General features: G+C 41.0%; 1 protein-coding gene across 5 annotated transcripts in view; it reads right to left on the bottom strand.

Annotated features, from left to right (window-relative positions):
• JADE1 (jade family PHD finger 1) overlaps window positions 1–25,039 on the bottom strand; it is a 125,873-nt gene that overhangs the window by 37,473 nt on the left and 63,361 nt on the right. Inside the window, exon 1 of one of the 5 annotated variants that reach the window (XM_015861227.2) lies at window positions 8,447–8,612. The exons of 1 other annotated variant lie outside the window; for it this stretch is intronic. In XM_015861227.2, the coding sequence (XP_015716713.1) occupies window positions 8,447–8,456 (10 nt within the window). In that variant the 5' untranslated portion in view covers window positions 8,457–8,612. Of the gene's footprint in view, window positions 1–515; window positions 637–658; window positions 690–8,059; window positions 8,082–8,446; window positions 8,613–25,039 lie in introns of those variants that run through there. 3 more of the 5 variants (XM_015861228.2, XM_015861235.2, XM_015861232.2) reach the window with 3 other exon arrangements.

Below are 25,039 nucleotides of genomic sequence, written 5' to 3'. Positions count from 1 at the left end.
TGGCGAGGGGCCGCTGCACCTGCCGCCCAAAGCAACACCCCCCCCCCCCTTCCGCCCCCTGCCGCACCCCGAGCAGTAACTTGTGCCCCGCTCCGCCGAGAGCGGATTCTATGCTTTCGAAGCGCGCTTTTTTCCCTCCGAGCCCAAACGGGCGCTCGGCGTAAGCGCGCCGTTCCGCGCACGGCCCCTCCTCCCGCGGTGAGCGGGGCGGCTCCGGGACGCGCGGTGCTGCGGTGACAGCCGGACAGCCGCCGGCCGTGCCCCCTCCCGGCGCGACTCCGCCGGGACCGCCGCCGCCCTCCGCCTCCCGAGCGGCTCCGGCGCAGCCCGCGGCGCTGCCCTAAGCCCGGGCCGGAGCGCGGCGCGACGCGGCGGGTCCCCGCTCCCTTTCTCCCTTCCTCCCCCGTTCCCTCCCTCCGCCCGCTCGGCCCGGCACAAGTTGCGCGCGGGATAGCGGAACCGCAACTCGGCCGCCTCCCGCCCCGCTTTGCCGCGGCGCCATGTTAATGACGTACTCTCTTATTTCCACTAGGCAGCGACCTTCGGCACCCGACCGCTCTCCCGCCGCCTCCGGAGCGACAAAAAAACCCATCAAATATGGCTGTGCTGGCGGCTCCCCGGCGGGCGCTGCGGCGGCGCGGGGCGGCGGCACGGTTACCTGCTGGCGGCGGGGCGGCGGCGGGCGGCGCGGCCGGGCTCCCCCTGCGCGGAGGGCGCGGGGCCGCCGCATGAGTTCGGCGAGGCGGCGGCGGGGCGCGGAGAGCGGCCGTCCGCGCCGCGCACACACACGCACACACACACGCGCCGCCGGAGACTCCCTCTGACTGACGTTTGTACTTGTTATGGAGGAAGGACTCCGTGAATCAAACTCGTTTCTGGGTCACTGCTGCCACAGGGGGGAGCTGCTTTAATCCCCTGCCAAAACGGGAAGGCGAGGGAGGCGGGGGGGCCGGCCCCGGGCAGCGGCAGCGACTCCGAGCGGGCCCGGCACCGAGCGGCAGGCGGCCGCACCGCGCCACGGCGCGCAGGGGACGCCCTGGGGTACGGCTGCGGGGACGGGCGCTCCGCTCGGCCCGTGCTGTCGGGCTGGCTCCGCGCAGGGCTCAGCGCAGGGCTCAGCAGGGCTCGTGACGCTCTTCAGGCAAAAAAACTGAGGCACGCGGGAGTTTATCAACACGCGTCCACAACAAATAACGGCCAGGGCACGAATAAAGCGGCACCTGCAGCTCCGTCGCCGCTGCTGCTGGCCCACCAGAACAGCCAGCACCCCATCTTTATAGCAGGGTGGGAAACGATCAGAAATCGGCACCAAATTCCACACCAAACTTTCCGTGACCAAAAAGAATATCTGAATGCAGATTTTGTTTTTGCATCCCGAAACTTGACCTCACACCGTGCACCTGTGCTCCCTCGTAGGGCTGCCTCCCTGCGAGAGGAACTATAGAGCGGAGCACAGTGATCCAGCAGGCACAGACAGCGTTTGTGTGCTGCCACCTCTGCCTGCCCCATAATCACAGCCGGGTCCAACAGGAGTTCAGGTGACGCAGTTTGCACAGATGTGTAACAGCTGCCCCCGCACCCAGCAGGGCTCCCATTACAACGCATCCTTAAAAGCTGGAGGAAAGTCTTCGCCCCCAAGATATCTTTTCACTGTACCAATAAAGCAATTACACTCTTTTTCACAGAACACCTTGAAACACCTTCAGATTTTGAAGCCGAAACTCAGACTTTGATTCCCCTTGTTCTTATCTGCATGAATACTTTTAAATAAATATAAGAGAGGAATTCTCTGTGTTCTCTCCCTTAGAGCCCAGAGCAGTGAAGGCACAGAAGGGAGCATCTCCTCAGGCATCCTGTGTATTTGCAAGGCTCGGGGCCCCTGGTGCTGGTGCTTGCCTGTGCCACACACTGGGCATCTTGTTATCTGCCTCCTTATTGCCAGGGTGACGTTTTTATTACCCGTCATCTTTGGCCTGAGATTCCAGAGACCTTCCTCCAGTGCTGATGCCCAACACTGCTAAAGCAGACAGAGAGCAGAGACCTCACCGATGTGCATTATCTGAGCAGTGCAGACCTGCTGCTGTGCTTCAGACAGACCTGTGAGCACTTGTTCTCTCGGAGGTCAGCCCCGGGGGCACTCAGGGGCTCCTCCGTAGGAGCTTGTAAAAAATGACTGAGGCACCAACAAAGCTATCATCACTTGGTACTTGCTAGCTGCAGGTACGCACTCTACATGATGTCTATAAATTTTGTTGTTTCATTTAAGAGGTTCATTCAATGCAACGGGTCATTGGGATTACTGGTTGTACCACCTCTCTTCATTCTTTCTAGGAAAGTTCAGCACAAGCTTCTGAGAACGCATTAAATGTGAATGCATTCTGATTTCTTCAGGGGAGCAATAACAATGTTCCTGTCTCAAACTCCCTGGATCTGAGACAATATTTTTACCTTTAATTGCTTTTCCTTTGCATACACAGCCAAGTTTAAGTTATGTGTTGTATTTTAAGAAGCATTTTTTCTTGGAATCTGTGCAAGGCCAAGCATGTAGGAACAGAACAATAACGTGTGCAAGATGGCAGGCCATATTTTAGTAGGGGCTAAATGTGTTTTATAAAGCTTGCCAAATGTGAGCTTTCTGCATTGCAAACACAGGTAGTCCGGGCTTTATGAGGAAGGGAATGTACCCAGGCAAGGAATACCCCAGTCTTCTGGGGTATTTGTCTGTTTCGTCTCTGCATATGGTGTGGCTGGAACAGTGTGCTCACATGTCCAGAAATACTGAAAAAAAACCGTTACCATGAATACTACAGGTATAAAGTTTGACATCAATATAGCTATGGTCAAACAAGACCATATGTGATGCAGTGTACGAGGGTAAGCCATAGGGCAGTGTTAACAGAAGTCAGCTCTCATAAAAGGGATCTGAGTAGCCTGCGATGAGTTGTTCACTGCAGAAGCAGCTTTAGCAGCTTAGGATGCCATTATGATTCCTGCCTAAGAACATCAGACAGCAGAAGTGACTGTATGAGTGATCCTCCCTTGCTTCTCAATAAAATCAGCACCCAGCTCAACCTGCTAGGACAGGCAGACTGCCTGTGGTGATAGAAGGGGATGGTAAAAGGAAGCCACGCAGGGCAGAGAAAGAAAGCTTAATTCTGCATTAAACACCTGACCGGCAATGAGAAAAATCAAAAAAGGAGAGACAACCGCATAGCAGTTTGCTGCTGCTTCTGCTGGCTACATTTCAAGATGAGTACAAACCTGCTGTACATAGAATCTGTAGGGATTTTGCCATGGACAGTAGTAGGGGCAGAATTTCGGCCTTCATCTTTAATAATAACCTCTCCACTTAAAGTATGCACTTAGTTCTAATAAAACCTCACACTTAAGTAGGTCTGTGCTTCGCTCAGTCATCTCTATATCGTTACTGATATTCATTCTAGGAGCATGTGGAGAATATGTGTCAGGAGCAGAACATGCTAACACGCTGAACTTTGGCTGTCCCTTCTCCAAGTTGTTCTACCAGGTAAATCCATGTTAAATTATATTTAAAACGTTCTGATGCTTATATAGTTTTTTACGTTCTCCCTCTCAGCTGTTACTTTGGAGCAGATGCACGAACCCAAGGAAAGAATGTGTGTCTTTTCAGCACTCTTGTGCAGGTTTTAGAGGAAAACATTTGCTGCAGCAGTTTCTGCTACAGTATTTCCACTCACTTTATCTTTTTTTTTGATAATACCAGCTACTTTTATATTTGGAATCTGTTTTCATTACTCCTTGCAGAGTCTCATCCCATGTCAATGACATATATTACAGAGGGAAGAGATGCACTGTTGGGCCAGGTCCTGCTGAGGCCCATTTTGTCCATAGTTGATCTTCTAACATAAGCAAGGGAGAAAAGACTTTAACTCAAGCACATCTAAGTCTCTATGGCTTACAAACTGCTTCAGTACGATATTCTTGACCACTGCAGAAGCCCTTGCACAAACCACCTGCTCACATGGCTCATGTATGGGCTACAGAGAAGTGCATGTCACAGATTTTTGTAATTCAAACACATCATTTATGGCGACATGGCAAATGATCATCTCACAAAGCCATCCACAAAAATTAATTTGTGCTCTGACTTTTTTCCCTTCTCCATAACTGCAAGAGCTGAATTTTGGTATGCTTGAGCTCAGAAACACCAGACTCAGGTAGTGTGTTACTTCCTTTTACTCTGAAGTTTATAACTACCATGACTGCTTGTGGAAGGCAACTGCCGAGTCAGAGGCTGTACACATAAAGATGTGCCTTTTCCTATGCTCACAAGCCTCATTCTTATGGTTTCCAGTTCCTCTGTTTTATTCAAACATAGCTGCTGGGAGAGGCCACTGGCTCAGTACCCCAGTAAGGAGAAGAATGCCATTAAGGGGCATGGATGGGGAGGAATGAAAAACAAATCTGCAGAGCTGCACTTTACGTTCAACACGTCATCAAACAGGGTGCTCACAACAGGCTACTGTAGTGCCCTCATTGGCAAAAATTGAGAAGCAGAGATTATAATATTTATGTTACATGTAGGCAAGCTGGGCCACACAGAGGTTAAATCACTTGCACAAGTCACATGTTAAGTCAGCAGTAAAACCAAGAATAGAAACCAAAAGTCATGCCTCCCTGTCCAAAGTCTGTAATGATTAAGCTGCATCCTCTCCTTTGGCCTGGATTATAACAGAGTACAAAGTATACCTCTATGACATCTTGCACACATATCTTAAAATATTTTTGCAAGCCAAAGACAGTCATTGCATTGAAATGTGACTTTTTGCATTGTATAATCATCTTTTAGTGTAAGTGGGAACAGGCATTGAAAAGTACACCTACTGAAGGTTGAGTGCTTCCAAATGACTCTAATTGGAAAGTGGAAGCTGACGGAAAACCAGTAGAGCAAGAACCTCAGGGGAACAGCTGTAAGCAGGCAGTTAACTTGCAGGTCTGTGAGCTAAGCAGGATGAAGCTGATGCATCACCTTTAAGGTAAACAGCACGATTTTGTTCATGATGAGAGAAGTAATTAGCAGCTGAGGTAATGCCCCGAGTACAGGAAGAACACACTGTGAAAACCTCAGGCAAATGACAGTGCAGTAGCTACAGATCAAATCTCAGTTAAAAAATACACACGTGCCAGCCTGGCAGTTCATCAAGCAGCACTACGCTGTCTAATCTAAAGGAACTTCAGCTGCAGTATTAATCTGTGTTTATGCAGGCAGAAACCGCGTAGTGAGAAAGTCCACAGGAGGAGGAAAGGATAGGCTCAAGGTTTCAAGGACAGAAGAAGCTTTACACCTTCTCTCCTCCATCTCTATCAGAAAAAGAAAGCAAACAAAAAGGGTGGAGAGGAGCCATGAGACAACCCGTATATCAGTGAGCCACATAAACATGCAGCAGGTGGCTCGTGCTGAGTGTTGTTATTGGAGAGAGTTATCAGAGTCTATCAGGAGTACTCAGTTAAAACAACAAAGAAATGAAAAACAACAACACAAACATAAGGAAACTCATGGTACCCTTGTCAGGTAGGGAATTACTCCCTTCTTTGTAGATAAACTATTGTGATGATGTTGAAGAGATACAACTGAAAATGTTTGTTGGCAAAGTGCAGAGACAGTGTCATGACTCTAACATATTACAGTAGCGTAAATCCTTCAGTGCTGGTTGAAGTACATACACTACAAAAGGTCAGCTCTCCTTAACACTGCATTTGCGTGTTAGATGCATCTAAACCCAAAGTTCTGCCTCTGACTCCAGAAAAGCAACATGAGTTATAGAAGTTGGGAGAGCCTTTGCACACAAGAAGGTTCAGAGGAAGACCTCAAATAGCTGCACAGTACATCTTCTGTGCACATAATGCCAACACTGAGGAGATAAACAGCCCCTCCATCATTTGATACCATTCATTCAGTAATTCTGAAGTTACATTTTGTTTAGAAGTTAGAGCTTCTTCGCTAATGCTCCAAGCTGAGACTGGCAGAGATGCATTCAACAAAGCACACAGTGAAGAATGAAGAAAACTGAGAAATCAAATCATTCCTCTGACTCCCGTGAACTTTGCTTGACTAAGCAAAAAAACACACACAGCAAACAAAAGTCTCTGACCTTCCAGAACAACATTTTAAAAAAGTCTGATCTGCTTATGTGGGCAGATTTGGGCACAGGGTAAACATCGCTGTTTGCTCCTCAAATTGCACAAGCCACAAAAAAAAATCTCTTGCGCTTTTATCCAGGATATGCTTTTCAAGCAGTGCACATTTAGTTTGCTTTGGCACCTGGAGGCAGGGTACTTTCTTCCCATGGAAGTACAAGCACAGGCGTGAAGGCAATGTGCCAGCTGTCTGTAACCTGGTATCTGCAAGGGGGAATGGCCACATCCTGCAGTGAGCACACGTGTCCTTATGTAAGGAATAAAGTGGCAGCTCTAGCCCACTTGGCTTCTCAAATATTCAGCCAACCACACCAGCATCCCTGCCCTCAGCCAAAGCTGAAGGTGAAACCCCCCAGTGTGTCAGATCTCTTCTGGAGGAGGGCCCAGCTACTTAAGGGAGCGAGGTGTTCAGCCACAGCACACAAAGGGAAAAAGTTTACAGGAGATAAACTCAGGAAAGATGGAAAGAATGCCAGCACCAGAGCAGTCACATGCCCAAGTACAGCCTGTACTGACGTGCAGGTGTAGTGCTCTGGATCAATAACATCTGTAACACAGCACATATTGACAGATGGATGCACAGAGGGAGCACAGGACTTATTTGCTCTGTCACACTCTGAGGCTGGAGCCAAAGTGATGATTTCGCTGTACCTTTACATGTTTATTTCATACTTCGCAAAATGCTGTTTCTTGTGGGTTCTTTGGGCTCCTCCCACTTTTTAAAGGAATTTAAGCACCTTTCATGAGTGCTTTAAAAAAGGCTGCAAGTATTATGCACTCGCTAGTACCTGACACATGCTCAGATATTACAGTTTGCAGAAGTTTGATTTCAGGGAAGGAAATCAGTGACAGCAAAAAGGTCCCAAACCTCATACAACACAATAAAACCAAGATCAGCAGTCACGCAAGCCCTGGCATTTCTTGTGAGCAGAAAGAGCAAGTAGCAACAGTGGGCACATCTGCCACATACTGTCCCCAGAGAGGGAGACCAATAACCCAGCAAGTGGGTTACCCTTCACAGGGCAGTCAGCATCAGCTGCTTCTATGGTTTAAATCCATTTAAAGTTGCCAAAGATATATTAATAAATACTCTGAATTCTCTACTTCTTCTTTCTTTTCGTGAGAAAACAGCAGACTGCAAAGATCAGGCTACAAGAAGTACACACAGCAATGGACATACTTCACCATCAGGAACTCCAGAAGCCCAGCTCAGGGAAGACAGCAGTGATATTTGCCTTTTTTAAAAAACTCCTTCCATATACCTATGCTTATGTACCACATATACTATAACACTGGATCCAAAAGCATGAGTTACATTTCCCTCTTTGGTAACTCTCAGAAAGCTGGGATTTTCCTCCGAGCCTACATATTGTAATCACAGAAGTATTGGATACAGTAATTGCTATTCAAACTTTGTTTTCTAATGAACCGATATATCAAATATAACACATGGTACTCAGTTTGAAGAACATCTCAATGAGGAATTAGTTGATAGAATGTTTAAAAGCTACATGTCACCAAATTGTATCACACTTAGCAAGGTGCTTATCACACTAACCCTGTTTACATTTCATAGCGCAAAACAGATGCACTGAGCTGTGAAAATTTAGGTAAGGGTCCAGAGCATTAAGCACAAAAAAAACCCCACCCCAAAATATTCTAGGTTACTGAGACTAGGTTCAAAGGACACTGATGTCCAAGACTAAAAATGTATTTTGGATACGATTCCTGCTCTGGAATAGTCTAAACGTATTTAGTACCTCCCCACATGATTGCAACATTCCTTGAAGATTTGCAGCTCTCATTTTTTGGCACAATCTAAACTGCTTCAGTCTGTGTAACAATGTCACCGATGGAGCCAGAAGTGAAGGGCTGCGGTTACCTATTGGTGAGATGCTTCCACTTTCTCCAAGCCAAGTTTCACAACACCATGCTGTGGAGCCAAATGGTCTACTTGTTCCTGTCCAGCTTCATGACTTCTGCAGGCTTTGGTGCACACACAGCCCAAGTTTTGGACTAAATCATTACACATCATATCTTTGTACTTAGTAATTTTGTTCTGACCAGTTTACTTTTTTTAATTTTAAAGCTGCAGAAGAAAAGATGACGTTTGACTTTCTTCATAAAAAGTGAGCAAACCACTAACACGTCAGGTTTGAGACCTGGGAGAGGACTGTTGTTACATGCATTACAGACGCAGGACAACAGAGATATAAGATTTTTTTCACATTTTTAACCTCTATTCATAATACCACATTGTTCAACTTACTCTTTCCCATTGAAAAATCTTTCTGTTCAACACGCAGAAGAATTCCTGTTTTTTGCAGTCCTCAGTATATCATAGCTTGCAAAACCAAAAAGATAGTAAAAAATTTCTAAGAGGCGAAGTTTATGGGTGCATGACAGAGTCACAACAAGCCACTTGCATTTCCTCAGGAAAAAAACTGTTCCAGGAAACAAGTGACATTGCATTTTTTTTTCTTTTGCACTAAGATTACGTCACTGTTATCTCTTGTGTACAGATGACACTAATAACTGCCTTGCCTGGACTTCAGCTAAGTTATCAGTTTCCTTTAAGTAGTTTGAGGGAATAAAAACAGCAGAAATGCTGCACAGGGAAGTAGGAAGTCTTGGTCTTGAGTCTGTTCTAAACATTCCTTCAGTTCAGGCTCTACTTTTTATTCCACAGGTTGTCGCACACAAAAAAGTATCATTTACGTAAACAGACATCATACACTTGCACGTGCAGCTACCCAAACTGCACACAGTGTGGTACATGAGCCTAACTCCTGCATATATGAAAGCTGTTGTTCAGTCCAAACGTTTCAAATGACCTCCAGCCTTTATGAACCCACTATTCCTTTCTGTTGAAAAGACATAAATTAACCCTGAAGTCACTGGTCCTCAGGAGTAGAGTTCTGTTTTCCAATGTCATCACACAGGTGTGCATACCCAAATGTTTGTAAATCAAGTTCTTAAAAGGACACATAAGCTTTAACACCTAAACTTCCATAAAACACTCTTAAAAATTTGTCTCACTCAGTTGCTGTGTAGTCTGCAGATAGACAAAAATCAGGTAACGTGTTTTCAACAAAACAAAACAACAGAAAGCCAACAACAAAACACTCAAAAGAAATTATGCCTCTGGATGGCATCCCTTCCCTCTCTCATATCATCTGCAAGCTTGCTGATAGTGCACTTGATTCCACTGTCCATATCACCTACAAAGATGTCAACACTGGCCCCAGCACCAATCCTTTTAAGTTCCATTAAATCTCAGGTTGTGAAATGCCATATGCCCCTGAATTAACTGCTGATATTTCATCTGAATTCTCCTTGCCTGCACAGCAACTCTGAAGTTAAAAGAAAAACCACCCGTACAGGACTCTGATCCAGTGGGACTCAGCTAAACATTCCGATCCTATTCTTAGTCAGAATTTCATAGCCAAACACAGGGAATGCCAAGAGCATTCTAAGATTTCTGCAGCAAAATTGATTGGCTTCCTTTTTAAAGGTAAAATATGATGAGCTCCACAAAAACTGCTGAGGCATCTAGAAATTGTCAGTCCCACAGTGAAAGCACTACCAGATTATCATTTTTTTATCAGTGACTTACAGAGATGCAGAAGAAGGTATGCCTTACTACTGAATCCACAAATACAATTCTCTCACTTTGTTGTTGTTCAATTAATTATATATATTACATTAATCAAACCAAAAGATGCAATGATTACTCCAGGAACAACCAAGAGCTGCATCACTGACAGTTTGCTTCTTTTCCACTCAGGCATGTCTGCCCAAATTTCTTTGTCTATTAGTGACAAAGAGAATTATAAAAGGATAAAAGCTGTGATCTCAGAGGAAATCAAGACAGATTTCTATTACATTAAGATTGGGGAGATAACTTGAAGAACTTCATAAACACATTCCTGAGAGAAAAGCAGCCCAAACAGAACAGCCCAATTCAGCTTTCCATTGTCATAGGACCAGTGAATGAGGTATCAGCTCATAAACAGAAAAAAAGCACAGGCAGAGCTGCTAATTTATTCTCAACATCCATATATGGAATTGTCTCGAAAATAATAATTTATAAAACCTAACACTTCAATGGTTATGTTTTAGCATATGAGATCAACACCAACAACTATTTACTGATCTGCTATTTTTAAACACAAATATTGTTTGATGCAATTGTAAGTTTGTAGTAAATCATTTTTTGGATAAAGCTGTTCTACTAACGTATTTTCCTCTTGTGTAAAATAATACAAGATATCTGAGTGCTGATTTTTCAAGTGGTTCAAAAATAAAATGTTATTTTTGCTTAAAACAATATGGTATCCACCGTTTTTAGTACTATATTCACAGGCATTGTTTGATACACATTTAGTTCCAAAGACATCAACCAGGCTATTCTCATACATAAAATTAGACACAGGTCTTTGTCAGTCTGGCTGTTTATATGCCTGAGGCAGTTAACCAATCCACTGTTTTTTTTTGTTTGTTTTCTTTTTAAAGGAGAGCAATGTACCAATGATTTCTGTTTTAAAGTTAAGGAAATTGTTCTCTCTTTGTTACTGTTCCGTAAACATGTTCAGTTCATATTCAATGCTATCCTTACTGTGCGTGTGTATATCTTCTCATTCCCACAAGCAACTGAAAATATATATGAAGTTATCTCTACAGTAACTATACTTAAAACATACACATTTTTTGTTCTTTAAAACCAGGATACAGTCATATATTGAGAATGCAAAGTCATGTTGTAATAGATTTCTGGCACTTGTAAGAGAGCTCTATTTGGATTTTGAAAGAAAATACATTCATTTTTTTTCTGTATCATAAGAGTAGAAAACATTAGAGTGTCATGTCTTCCTCTCTTACACAAAACAAATAAACAAACCAAATACCTTCTGTACATACATAAAGGACCATTCAAAAGCTATTTTGTAGTCAACGATAAACCACAAAGCATCCCTTAGTGTATGTGCAGAGTGTACGATCCAGAGTTTGGCATATCTTCATTTCCTAACATCTTTCCTTTTTCATCTGGGTAAGAAATGCTGAGTGCTGCATTTCACATGGAGACACAACCTTATTCTTCACTGCTGTAGGTGCCAGACTTAGAAATGAATAATTATTCTGCTCCAGTATTACAGTAGCAGTTCTGAGAGGAAAAGACACAAAATATAAAAGTAGAATGTTAATGCCTCTGCCTGTCTTTTTTTTTTTTTTTTAATCACAATTGTGCAACATAATTATCATCATCTTTGTATACGCCATCATGAAGTGTTAAATTTGCCCCATGATACAAGGTCAAAAGTACTTCTTTCCATACTTATTGGTGCCAGCCTTCGTAGTTTGAATTAAAGGTCAAATGAATCGAACAACTTGCATCCCATGTGAATAAAAGGGAATGGATGTTATTGGCTACATTTGAACTTTTTCAAATCCAGATCCCCAGGCCCTTGTAATATTTTTACTTCAGTGTCTAAATCTGTGTCACGATTACACTAAAAAGACCTTTCTTCAATTAATAGAAAGTTATTAGATAAGCAGCATAAAACAGAAGATAAACTAAATAATTCAACTGATACTGCACACAGAAATATAAAGGTCCAACTACCTAAGGAAAGAAAATAATTTACTTCAAAGTATACCAGCTATACAAATTCGCCTGGAAAAAGCACTAGCTTGAACCCCAAATTTGATGAGCCATTCCTTACTATAACAGCTAGCTAATGCACAGCAGCATTTCACTGACATTGTAATCTACTTGGTCAAAGTATATAGCACTTGTCAAAGCATCTCTGCACTAGAAATCATAGGCTAGACCTCTCTGCCAAGACACTAATGATACATTCCATCAAAGGTTACTCTACTTCAGATGATATACAGCTACTTCATGAAAATTCTCTTCCTTTAATTGAGGATAATTTGTCTTATGCATTTAAATGAATGAAAAACATTTCCTCTTTCTTCTTTTCCTGTTCCTCGTGGATATGCCTTTATGTTGTTTCCATTACTAGCAGCTGATCTTTCCAGCAGCTGGGATTAAGAGACAGGAATCGCTTAGACTCTACTGGTCCTGCAGAAGCATCACATTGGTGATCCCATGGTTACCAGATGCTGCACTGTTAGCTGAGCAAAAGCACTCTCCTGCTGAAGGATTTTTTTTGTTTTTGCCAGCGAGTCTTGCTGGGTTTTGGTGTGTGAGTATCCTGTGACTGAATGAGATTTGGACTTCACTAGCCAGCTCTGTGTTATAAACATACTGCAGTCTGAAACAGCTGTCCAGACATTCATCAACCTGTTGGGATTCAGCCCTCCATATTTGGTCTTCATGACTTTAGGCTTGCTTGGTTTGGACAGGCTTAAGTATTATCTTGTTCTTTGGTATCCTTGACACATTTCCAGAACACTAGCTCTCTCTCAGTCACTATTACACCAGACTTCCTGGTCCAATTGCTGTTCTGAATCAATCACTACTAACCTCATACATCAGGACAAACTGATTTTCAGCTCATTTCTTCTGGGGTGCATGGCTACTGAAGCAAAATGATCTTCAACCCTGTGTGCAGCTTGATACCCATAGACTTCCATTTTAAGGAAGCACAAGCACTTTATAGCTTTAAAAAGTCTCATGCACTAAACACAATCATGTCACAACCCACCTGACTCCCTAAATAGTGTAAGTATCATCCAAGATTAAAACTCAAGTTCTCTAACCTAGCATACAGATCTCTGTGTTTTACACAGGGCTACTCTGAAACAGAGAGCCCACCAAACGTCAGCTTTTCCTCAATTTTCAGTTACTTTATCTGTATAGGTTTTCTCCATTTGAAGTCTTTCCAAACGTGTCTAGCAGAAGTTGTATAAATCTAGATTTCTTTTTGTGGTATTTCACAGGTAAGTGTTGAAGTGCTTTCCTCTGCTAGGTAAACTTACACTTGCTCACTTGGCAGAATAGATTTTCTTTTCTGGTCATTGTTTCAGCCATGTTTGTTGAAGAAATTGCAAATTCAAGGGTTATTGCGTTATAATAGGCCATGCACTAACATACAACAACCAATGCAGAGACTGCTGCAGCTCTTCTTCCACTCCCAGGAATCATTTCTGTAGGCAAAAGCCATACACTGATCCCAGATAACAAGCTACACAGGAACAAACTGTCAAACAAGACCTGTGGAACACGTGGAAATAACGCAAAACTGGCCTTACTCTTTGCATCATTAAAGCTGAGGTTTCTCTGAGTGCATTTTCTCAGTTATTGTGCACTTTGCAATCATTAGACAAGAATTCAGAGAGTAAATGGATTTTACTAATTCATCAGCAAATAGGCATTTGCAAGTCTTAACCCACAGTAAATACTATTTTACATATGAACTTACTTCCACAGTCAAGGCAATCTGCAGAATCAGAGAGAAAGTATTGCATTTGTTCAACTTCAGTAAGAAACATTCAGAAAAATTAAGTTAACAATTCCTTGAAAGCGCCCTTGCCATGCTTTGAGCGGAGGCAGTTATGCTATCTATATTCTTGTAGTTTAGAAGGAAAGCTACCATATAAAAACAAATAGCAAATGCTCTGAAACAAGACAGCTTTTCTGTGGAATTCTGTAATGCCAGCGAGTGAAATGCAGTCCACAAGTACAGGTCCATGAAAGTTGCTATCACTAAAGAACTGCTCATCCTGTGCTTCAGAGGTGTGTTCCCTCATACAGCTTGAGCCCCTCACATTTATTTTAGTGATGAAAATATCTACTACTCTCTTAACCTCTGGAAACAATAGCTATGGAAGAACTGAGTTCTATTTCACTCCTGTCAACGTCAACAGAATTCCCTATTAAACTTATGTCATTTATATCTGATAACAGCAGAATCAAAGAGGTAATGTTAAACATGTGCTTTAAAAACTAAGATACCAAACTGCTATGCTGAATACTTGTATTTTGCAGTACTGTGCATTACTGATAATGAAGTCTAAGCTGCATTTGTAGGCTATCATTTATTAAAAAACTGTTCTGTTGAAAACAGCACCAAAATGCAAAAAATTTAAACCTAGTTTTAGAATTCACACCTTACTTTAAATACTTATCCAGGGTTTGATGAGAATACAACACCATTTTGGCTATACTTTCATTAGTAAGTTATGCAGAATAATGAGAGCAAGTCTGTTGAGCAAAACAGATGTTGCTGGGAGCAAAAAACCCATGCTAAACTACAGGTATTTCTAGAAGGAAGGGAAAATACTTCAAACCAGATTCTGCTGGCCATCTGCAGCTAGAGTGCTTTTAATATGCTCATGTATCATGCCTTTACTTTTTGTTTACTCTAAAAGGAACTCAGTTTTGTTCTCACAGACAATTCAACATCACCACAGCCTAAAGCAAGGCAGGGAAGGAAAGATTCATGTCAACAAGACATTCCCTTTCTGAACTAACACATGAAAAAATATGCACCCTGCGATGATAAGCAGAAATTGTAGAGGAAGAAACCAATTAATACAAAGGAAAAGGATAGAGAAACCACAGGTTTCCATAAGAGTTCAATTCTTAAACGCTTTCCATGATTTAATAATCAATTTCAGGTATTTTTAACTTTGGAGTAATCATTTAAAAAGGGGAAACAGGTTGCAGCCCAGATATCTGTTCAGCATTGAAGTGTGTTAAGGCAATTTTAACAGAGCTGTGGTAGAAAAGGATAAAATAGAAGAAAAATTTGCACTTCTCAGACACTTTCTCTTTGAAAGAAAATCATTTATCTGTTGTAATATGAACACAGATGTTCTTAGGTAAAGAAATAAAACACAGATGCAGGAGATGAAGTGAACTTGATATCAGCATATAGGTCTAGACTGTCTCAAGAAGTATAAGAATCATTTTCTGCTCTTTGTTTCATGCATGCACCATCACTAAAGCACCAAGAGATTCCCTATGTTGCAATTTCATTCACTGTTATGTCTAGGGAAACATATCCTGAGTCTGAATGTTCAGCATTCATCACTGTAAGAAAACAAAACATTCAGTAAATCAGTTTATTTAAAAAGGAATTCTGACATACGTAACAATTGCCATCTCTTCAAAGCAAATCTAAAACTTCCTATCTGAGGCCCAGGAGTTCAGATTTCTGCAGTCTGAGGCATTGTGCTGCAAAGCACAGAGGTGTCACTGCTCAACTTTATAGAAAAGCACAGAGACATGCTACTACTTTGCTTTCACAGTCAATAGAGCAAATCTTGTAATGCAAGGGTTGTTTGTTGATAACTGGTGATTTATATCTATACAGAGGACAAAAATACAATAGTCTTGTTATTTCCTTATTTCCAGGAATTCTGAGTACTTAAATATTCCTCAAATTAATTTGGTTTTCTTAGAATCCTATTCTCTTAGTAACAGGCAAGTTTCCCCTACTCATCTCTCCAGATTGGCGAGTTTCAGCCTGCACAGAAGCCCTTCCTTCTTTCAGGCTTTGTAGAGACATTTTTATTTGGATTTCTCTCTACATTACTTAGTCCTCTGACTTACCCATGGTATTCTTTCTGATGGCTGACAAGCCAGACACCCAGGTTGGCTTTTTCAGCTGATTTTTTCCTTTCATTTCTCAGTTCCACACATTAACCTCCAAAACCAGCAGGGTGAGACAGACACATTCCCATAGTGCTGCCATATAGTTGCCTAAGTAACTATAGTGCCACATGGAAAGGTAGTGGGATTTCTTGGCATTATTTATCATTGTCCATATTTTGACAACTATAGCTTCTGGTTTAAAATTTGCTTATGTGACTAAAGGAAAACTGATACCCACAAAACGTATTGCTTGCTCACGTCATCTTAACAGGGATCAGTGTTGCAATGAGCGTATCAGCACGCGCGGTCTCACTGGCAACTCCTGAAGAGGCAGGTTTTCAAAGTTCACCTCTTGCTTGCTGGAGAGAGCTAGAATCTCCAGACTAATGCTTCTTGCTGCTTGTAAATGTCACCATGGTATCTCATTACCACAACTAGTTTAAAAAAGTCTGACATTTAAAAGATACCAACTTAGAAATTGCCTCCCAGCTGCACACCAACACCGATAAAGCATGGACTTGCAAAGAAAAACTACTATCAATTCAGACAACCTTCCTTCAGTACTTCAGGTTTTTCCAAGGGCATTTTCCATGCAAATAGTGACTCTGCCCCATTTTAGTTGCCTTATGAACATTAACAAGATTACAGCCTTAGGGAGCACGGCACATGGCCAATACTGGATCAGGTAAGTGGGATGGATATAACAAGCCATATAACAGGTCATAGCAGTGCCTGCCAAACCAACCTAGTGAATAAAAACTAAGATTGTTTCCTGCCTTTAAGCAGCATATACCAATATAAATAACATATCCCAACATCTGAGCAGTTGCTTCATTAAGAAAACTGTTCTGAAGTGTCACAAAGGCTTCTATTAAGAAGTGGAATGCTAGTAACAAGTTGTAACAGACCTCTTTAAGTGCATTTAGCTGTAGAAGCAGGGTGATGCATTTCGCAACAAAAACAAATTAAAGACTAAAGGGAACAAAGGATTGAGGACCTTCACTTTTAGGTAATGTTACATTGGGAAGAAATAGCGGAAGTGAGTTGTCAACATATCTGTGAAGGTGATGCTGAAACTCCTTACATTTCCACTGTTTGTTTGGGGGGTACTATGGATCAGCGCCAGGCCTACGGACAAAACTTCCTTACAAAATGCATTGTTTAAAACATTCTGTAGGTCAGTTATCCTTCAGGGTTTCACATCCTAAACTACAGGTCTCTCCAAGAAATACTGCACTGTCTTCTCTTTTCTCACAAATATTTCAGCATTCATATCAGCATCACACATGAATGACTCTATGCCCAAAAAGTCTATTCATAACATTATCTAGTACAGTTTTGGCCCACACTGATCAAAATCGCCTTCCCAGTCTGTGCTGGGAGAACACGCTCTTCGAGAAAGCGTGGGGAAGAGGCGCTGGGGAGGAGACTCAATCCTGCAGCTGCAGGGGAGCACTGCAAGGACATTTCAGGTGAAACAATACCTGTTTTCCTAAACCCATTTTTTCTCTAAGAAAACAAAAAAAACAATGCCTACTGGGGAATTCTCACTTCTATAATTGTGTCTTCCTTCACCTGCTGGCAGCATCCTAACTGTATGAGATCAGGCTGGTGATTGCCCTCCAGATATTGAACATCCCACAAGAAGGTTTCTTCATTTGTAGTGATGCAGTTGAAGTCCATCACCATGTTAGACCCACGTTCTCTTCATTCTAGCACAAAATTTCAGGTACTCCCTTTCCAGAAAACATCTGCTATGAACGAAGTCTGACAGTCTGCCTGTTACTAATTAAAAGCTAATAAGACTGCAGTGGTAAAACTGACAGCCATGGTCTCTGAGACCACATTGCCTTATAACATTGAGATATTGATGAAAACATCAAAAATATTTGATCCCTATAGATTCCCAAACTGGAAGAGGAACAGTCAGTGAGACACACAGCACCATGTATTGCTCAGTCAGTGAGACACACAGCACCATGTAATGCTCAGTGAAGGCATTTATTACAAGGGCTGTCACTGCCAAGTGCAGGCCCTGACATGCCATCAAAACCAGTTCAGGAGAGTTAAGTACAGCAAATTGTTTTTAATTATTATTAACAACTTCTCACTCAGAGTCGTATTTAAGGATGCCTATCAGACACTGAGTAGACTGGAAAACTCACAGCCTGTGCTATAAGTATTTTAGACATAACTGGAGACTATTTCATCTTTTGGAAAAGAATATGTATCTTAAGCTCCATTACAAAAACAATAAAAGTCACTGTATGACCTAGTGACTGCAAAGCCTAACCTACATCTTCAGTTCTGTGGTGTTAAACTAGGAAGGGTCGCGCTGTGCCTGACCTACATAATCACAGCACACACATCTACATGAGTGCTCTAAGACTTTCCAAGGGCACAGAATTCTACACAAAAAGCAAAGAGGGGACATCCCAAAAGAATTTCCCTGCCAAGTATAAATCTTTCCATAACAACGTTATCGGCCACAGTTCTTGTGCATGGCTCAGCCAAAAAGGCCTTTAATTGAAAAGCAGTACTGATCTTCTCATAGATTTAGGAGCCTCTGCAAAATGCAAAAAGCAAGCTGCAATTCAGCAGCTAACAAATACAAAATTCTTTTTCTGTATAGAACTGAAAACCTCATAAGTTTCAGCATCCTTGAGATACTCTATCTGCATCCAAGGTCACTTCCAACCAATGTTGGTCTCACAGGGAATTTCTTTAACTAATGTTCACTAGGTTGGAGTCACTCCTATGTTGTATCTCCATAAATCATATTCATGCAGTCAACTAGTAGTAGTTGGTTGGCCTGGAAGCCTAGTACCATCATCATATTAGGATCTAATATAGCTTAAACAATCAAAACAGATCAGGCAAATATATATTTTTTTTTTACTAGGACATAAGCACGCATTCATTCAAATAAGGTAAACTACTTATTATAACTACAATAACATTCAAACCAGTACTTTCAAAGTTTGGCTGAAAGTCAAAGAAAAACTGAACATAGTTTTAATATCCTTTTTCCAATAGGTAATTTTAAATACATCCTCTCTACAGATCTAAGCAAGTCCTGTGGGAAAATCCTGTGGGAAGACTGAAGGATCGATGAAACCAACCTCTTGGTCCATCTGGACTCTCCTTCTGCTAATCTATTCTTAACTTAGGATCAATACATTTGTTTGCAAATACACTGTTTCCAGATCTGCCTGGAACTTTACTATTACTACTGTACATGCCCATTCACTTGCATCATGTTCCTGATCTGTTTGCCTTTCTTGTTGAATAACTTCCCTTTAAAGGAAAGATTTAGATCTGCAGTTTATAAATATGAAGACTCCATCTGGCAGAACACAGTTTATATTTTATCATAAAATATTTCACTTCTATTCAGCTCTCCCTACAAAAATGCTTAGGTTACCACATAGGAAAACATATGATACTATAAGAGATTATACATACACACACACTTGGGCAAGCCTGAGTCATTTACAAATATCATCAGCATTTGTTTCCTTCCTGAGTCTACTGTAAGAGCTCTGATCAAAGAGAAGGTTTAGTTTATTTTGCAGCCTCCCAAAATTTTGGCGTGAAGCACCATGTTTTGTAGTTCTTTCTTTTTCTTTAACAATGGCCTTCATCAATGAGTCTTTAAATTTAAAGAGAGAGAGGAAAGAAAAGTGAGGAAAAAAAAAAAATAAATCGACACAGCACTTCAGTTTTTGAAGCCATACCTATTTAATATTAAAGTTAGTTCAAATATTGTGAGCCATCTGGAACATTACAGCTGTTCTAACTGCCAGAACTGGGTTTCTTTTGTTTATTCACTAATAGAGACAGTTTCTAGTCTACAGAGTGTCTTCAGTCATATCACAGAACAAACCAGATAGTCAGCCATGAAGAGATGAGTACAATGAGCTCCATCCTTAAATACCCCATAGAAACAGCTTGCTTCCCATGGGATTTCAGAGTAGACAGTTTATCTACTACAGGTAGACAAAGCCTCAATTTATGTTATTGCTGGGATTGCAGTTGTTTTTTCCCTTTTTCATTTTTCTGCAAAGGCAAAGCCCAGTATTTGGGAATGTGTAATTTCTAATACATTTTCTGAATAAAGTAGATTCTGTACAGAAGGAATATGCATATGTGTTTAAACATAAAAGCGTGTGAGATAACCAAGGACTTTAGTCTTTGCTCTCAAGAAGCAACTAAAACTGTACACTAATGTAACACATGATGTAAATATGTACGTGCTATCGGTATGATACCTTTGTTACTCAAATTGAAATCAAAAAGATAAAACCCACAGCTTATAAACTTAATCCTTCTTTCATTTTTAGAAAAGAAGCACAGAAATCTCCCTAAAGATAGCATGTGCTCACAGAAAACAACCAGGAAAACCACCACTATCAGTACCCTTAGCCAGCTACAAACTGAGTTGATTTTCTTTTTTTCTTTTCTTTCTTACACAAAGTAAGTGAAATCTGTTTGACTGAGACAAGCCTATCCTGATCCAGTGGGCGTATCCTTGTGCTCCTAATGTAACCAGCTGCTACCAGCATCCTCAAGGCCAGGTTTGGGAGCTACCTGAGCGCAGAGTAAATATGTTTCAGCACTAGGAAAGAAATTATGTCATTTTAATGCAGGTATATGCTCTTACCATTGTTTGTAAAGCAGTAAAATAAGATGTTCTTGCCTAATCTAAATTGTTAAAAGCAAATACATCTGCTTTAGACATGGACTTCACTGTCAAGCTACTTCAGCACCTCTGTCTCCTTCTTCTTTCTTGAGGTGATAGAAGCATTGCTTTTGCCTAACTTTTCCAAGCAGAAGTTCATCACAGTGTAAAAGTAGGACAAAAAGGATTATGCAAAGCCCCAAATCAGAACAACTTTCTTCCTTTTTCCTCCCCTCCTGTCCAGTAACAACCATATAGGAATTCTGTAAATACATTTCCGTTTCTCTTTAGTCCTTGCAAGTTTTTAAGTTAAAAAAAAAAAAAAAAAGAAAAGAAAAAGAAAAAAAAAAGGAAAAGAAAAAAGAAAAAAAAAAAGAAAAAAAGAAAAAAAATAGACTAAGTTGTGCTCTTCGCTGTGGCTTCCCACCCCAGGGACTCGCTCTCCCCATCCCTACAAACAAGTTATAGTTTATCAACTTTCAGGACACACTAAAAAAGCCCATTTGTTTTTCTAGCTGTGAGAGGACTGGAAAGACCCTGGAAAGAAATCATAGAATTGGCTCCATTCTCACATACAACAGTAGTGACATGTATGTTAATAACAGGAAAACCAAGGGAGAAGAGTCTCCAGAGAATTGTTCGTGTTTCACACTATTTTGACACAACTCTGAACGTACATCAGAAACAAAGCCAGATACTTAATCTCTAAACATTTAGTTGTAAAGACATAAATCCATTCTGGTGCCCAAATAAAGGTCATTTATTCTTAGAGCTACACGGCACATTTGCAAACAAAAACTAACAACAAAAAGCACATTAGCCTAGCTGTCATCCACATAGAACATTGATACATATAGTGCAAGCACACTATTTTGGATTTGACCATGCAGGAAGATAAAATGGTATCAGTAATTAGAATAATTTAGTATGTATGCTTAGTTTAAGAGAATCAGAGGTCAGAGTTTACCTGTGCTGTTTTCCAGTTCTCCAGTGGCAACCAGACAATTTCATTATTTCAGTTGAATTAGAGATCTTTCTATGTTCAAGGTGCTGAACATGGATGAAATTGACTGTAAGAGGGAAGGAAGAAGGTGAAGCAAGGCATTCTTTTGAAAAGCATTTCTCTATATCTGTCTGAACATTCTGAATGAAGTATCCAGGCAGTGAAAACTCCAGCTAATGTTCTAGCTCTACGTAGACAGAACCTTAAGAATTCTGGTGAGAAACTAAAACAGAATGGAAAGAATTCATAACTGTACCATTACTGAAGGTGCACATAAGAGGCGGGCAGGGACAGAAAACAGCAACTTCAGCAGTTCACAACAGAAGGGGGTGAAGGTAAGTAAAGGCAAAGCAGCAGGCAATCCAACACACAACTTGGAAGCATAGGCAAATTAACACATGAGATCACTGTACCACAATTAATTTTTAAAATGCACCAAAGTAAGATTTCAAAAGCAACTGCGCTGATGAGAGAACCCAAGGAAAGTGAAAATACAAGAACACAAGCTATGTAATTAACAGCAAAATAGATTTTGTTTTTCAAATAAAAGATTTTGAGAAACTGAATCATATGCATTAATTTTGTTTTTCCTGTGTCCTTGGGGCTCATTATTTTAATATGCTTATTAGCTGGCACATAGTTGAGAAAATCACGCACATATTATGCTCTAGAGAAAGAACAGAATGAGAGGTAATTGCTGCAAACTTTCATCATGGATGAAGGTACAGTAAAGACCTTCCCTCAAGGAGGCACATCAATGAACATCAAGATAAAAGGTGTGGTAGTAAGATAGCAGAGACAAACTCTTGTTCTGTCTGAAAAAAAAAAAAAAGAAAAAACGAAAAAAAAGAAAAAAAAAAGGTGAGAAATTCTTGCAGTAGGAAGCCCTTTTTCAGACTAATCAGAAAATAAAAATCTCATTGAACAAAACTGTTCCTCCGGTGGCTGTCAGTTTAGATATGGATGCTGATTATGACTTCTGCTGAAATCAGTCACAGCTACAGCAACAGTATCAAAACTGGTCTTCAGGAGATGATGGCTGAACTTTTTGAGCAACCACCAGCACAGAGCTTCTTACTGAGGGTGGATAAATTCCATTTCTCCAAACGGCATATTTTATAATCTGCTTATACAGCAGCTCATCCATACAGCTGCCCCTTCATTTTAAATCCACCTGCTGTTTTAGCTGCTTCTACGTTGATAGCCAGTGTCTGCAATAAAGTGCTGAATTGGGTCTTTAGGATAAAGGGTAATAATTACACAAGCTTACACTATTCTGAAATTAAAGGTATAGAAACTGTTGGCCTTTCTACTTGGCTAAATGCTCTTCATACTATTTCAGAAGCCATGGGACAGGAACAGAGAGAGTCAAATTATTTGTAGTGAATTCACAATGCAGTGCACTGTGTAACATAACTTAGAGTGTGTTGTATGTACGATGTTGCCAGACTCATCTCAGTCTGGCAAGCATCTCCATGTTAGAAGGCACCACTGGCATCCAGCTGGGCACAAGGGTCAAGCTGAAAACATCTCATTGTAGATCTATTGTTTTCCTTTGAACTGTGCCTTGTCTATCAAATTAGTCACTTATGGAAATGAAACAGTTACTTGATTAAATGGCTGTTTTCCCTGGCCATTAGGCAAAATGTAATACATCTCCAGGCATGTGATCAAATGATTGAGAATTTGACCTAAATTTACTTACTCTACTAAACAACCAAAGGAACAAAAGGAATTACGCCTCACTTCCTACTGTCAGCTACAAAGAAAATCCATGAGTCCATAACTGCAGATGAAACATAGTTCTGTAGTTTTCTGCACCAAATTGTTGGAGCCGTTGCAGTTCAGGTGACAAAAGACTTCAGAGAGTGGTTGTTTGTTTTTTTCCCCATCCTCAAAGCTTTATCTCAACTGTTTCTGCACTCTGGGGACCCTTAAATGATATGCTTTAGAGATGCCTTGACATCTGCATAGCTAAGCTTGTGTGGAATTTCCACTTCTGACGGGTGCACTTTGAATCCTTGCAAAAAAAATATTAACTAAAAAAGTCTTAAAAGCAGTCTGAAAACAGCAGAAGTACAAACAGACCACAGTCTCACACATTTGATAAGCCAGACTAAGAACACATGCACTATTTTAGAAACAAGCTTCCCTTGGGGGAGGGGTATTCTGAAATTTTCATAGATTGCCTTGATTTCTCGAGCACCTGCTAGAAGCTATTAATATGCAGTCATTTGAAAACAAGTTGAGGTCTTTTATCATGATGTCATTTACAAGAAAGGTAGCAAAATAATACATTCAGTTAACAAAGCTAGATACTTCTACTTGAAATTCAAATATTTTGGGCATCATACTCCCTTTCATTTCTTTTTTTTTATTTTTGTGTTCTGTTAGCAATGTTTTTTCCATTCAAAACACCCCTGAATGTATGTGGCCATTTGGGGAAGCAGCAGGGAAATGATAAATAGGGTGAAGGGAGTGATCTATACCAACAGAACAGTTCTTATGTGCAAAGCAAAAAATGCACACGTGAGTCTACTCCGTCTCCTTCAGCTCAAAGTAACCTGCAGTTTTACAAAGAAAAAGGACTACTAAAGAAACACAACTGTGTGGCACAAACCGAGCTGTGAGAGTTCTGAGAAGTCCAAGGACTTACGTGATTAGAAATGACCTCCACCAAAAGCAGCACCTGGTTCTAGTCCACGAGTTCAAAGGGTCAAGCTCACTGTAATAGAAACAGTAGGAGCTGCTGTGGACAAAACCTCACTAAAGAAAATATGGCCAGAAGGCTAAAAGCTTTGCCAGGTGACACTACCAGCAGAACAGGGAAAAAACAGAGTGAGAAAAGGAACTGCTTACAATCACAAAATCCACACCAACACACTCATCCATGTACATAAACACGATGCTTGTGAGCACAGATCACTATGCTTGCAGAAGTCATTTTGAATACTGTTTTCCCAAGTGTAGCTTTGCTGTTCAAAAATTGGTTAGGTATAGCTTCAGATTACTGGTTGCATCCAGCATTGAAAGTGTTTTAACATAAATATAAAATAAAGTAAGATTTATACGAATTCCTCCCTTTCCATACCAAACATCAAGCCTCTCTAAGATCCACCTTCCTCTCAACCACTCTCACTGTGCTCAGTCTAAAAGCAAAACTTGTCTATTCCTCTAACTACTTTTCTACCACAGGAAAAAAAAATGCAATCCAGAGCTTGGAATCAGCTCTTAATGGTCTGTGGGATATTTTCTTTATTTTTCAGACTGTATTCTTTACTTTGATGTGAAAATACCCTTTTACAAATGTAATGTATTTCCCCCCAAAGATGTAAAATAGAAAGGATTGAGGAAGGTATAAATTTATTTCAAATCCAAGGCACAGCCCAGCTTTGTTTCTCAAAAAAAGATCAAGCAACAGAGGATTCAACAAAAGGAAGGGTGAGAGGAAGTGACACATCCTGACACACTGACAGTATGTTGACAAACTTCTTTCGGCATCAAAACACTTCCTTCTTTTTGCAATTCGTTTACAGCTCTTGCTCAAGGCTTTTGAACTAATGGGCCATTGGCAGTCCCTCAGGGATTAATTTTCAAAAGAATTATGGGCCCC

Source organism: Coturnix japonica, chromosome 4, assembly GCF_001577835.2.
Source record: "Coturnix japonica isolate 7356 chromosome 4, Coturnix japonica 2.1, whole genome shotgun sequence".
Classification (NCBI taxonomy): domain Eukaryota; kingdom Metazoa; phylum Chordata; class Aves; order Galliformes; family Phasianidae; genus Coturnix; species Coturnix japonica.
The sequence above is the reverse complement of the archived record's forward strand: the minus strand, read 5'-3'. Positions and strand labels throughout refer to the sequence as shown.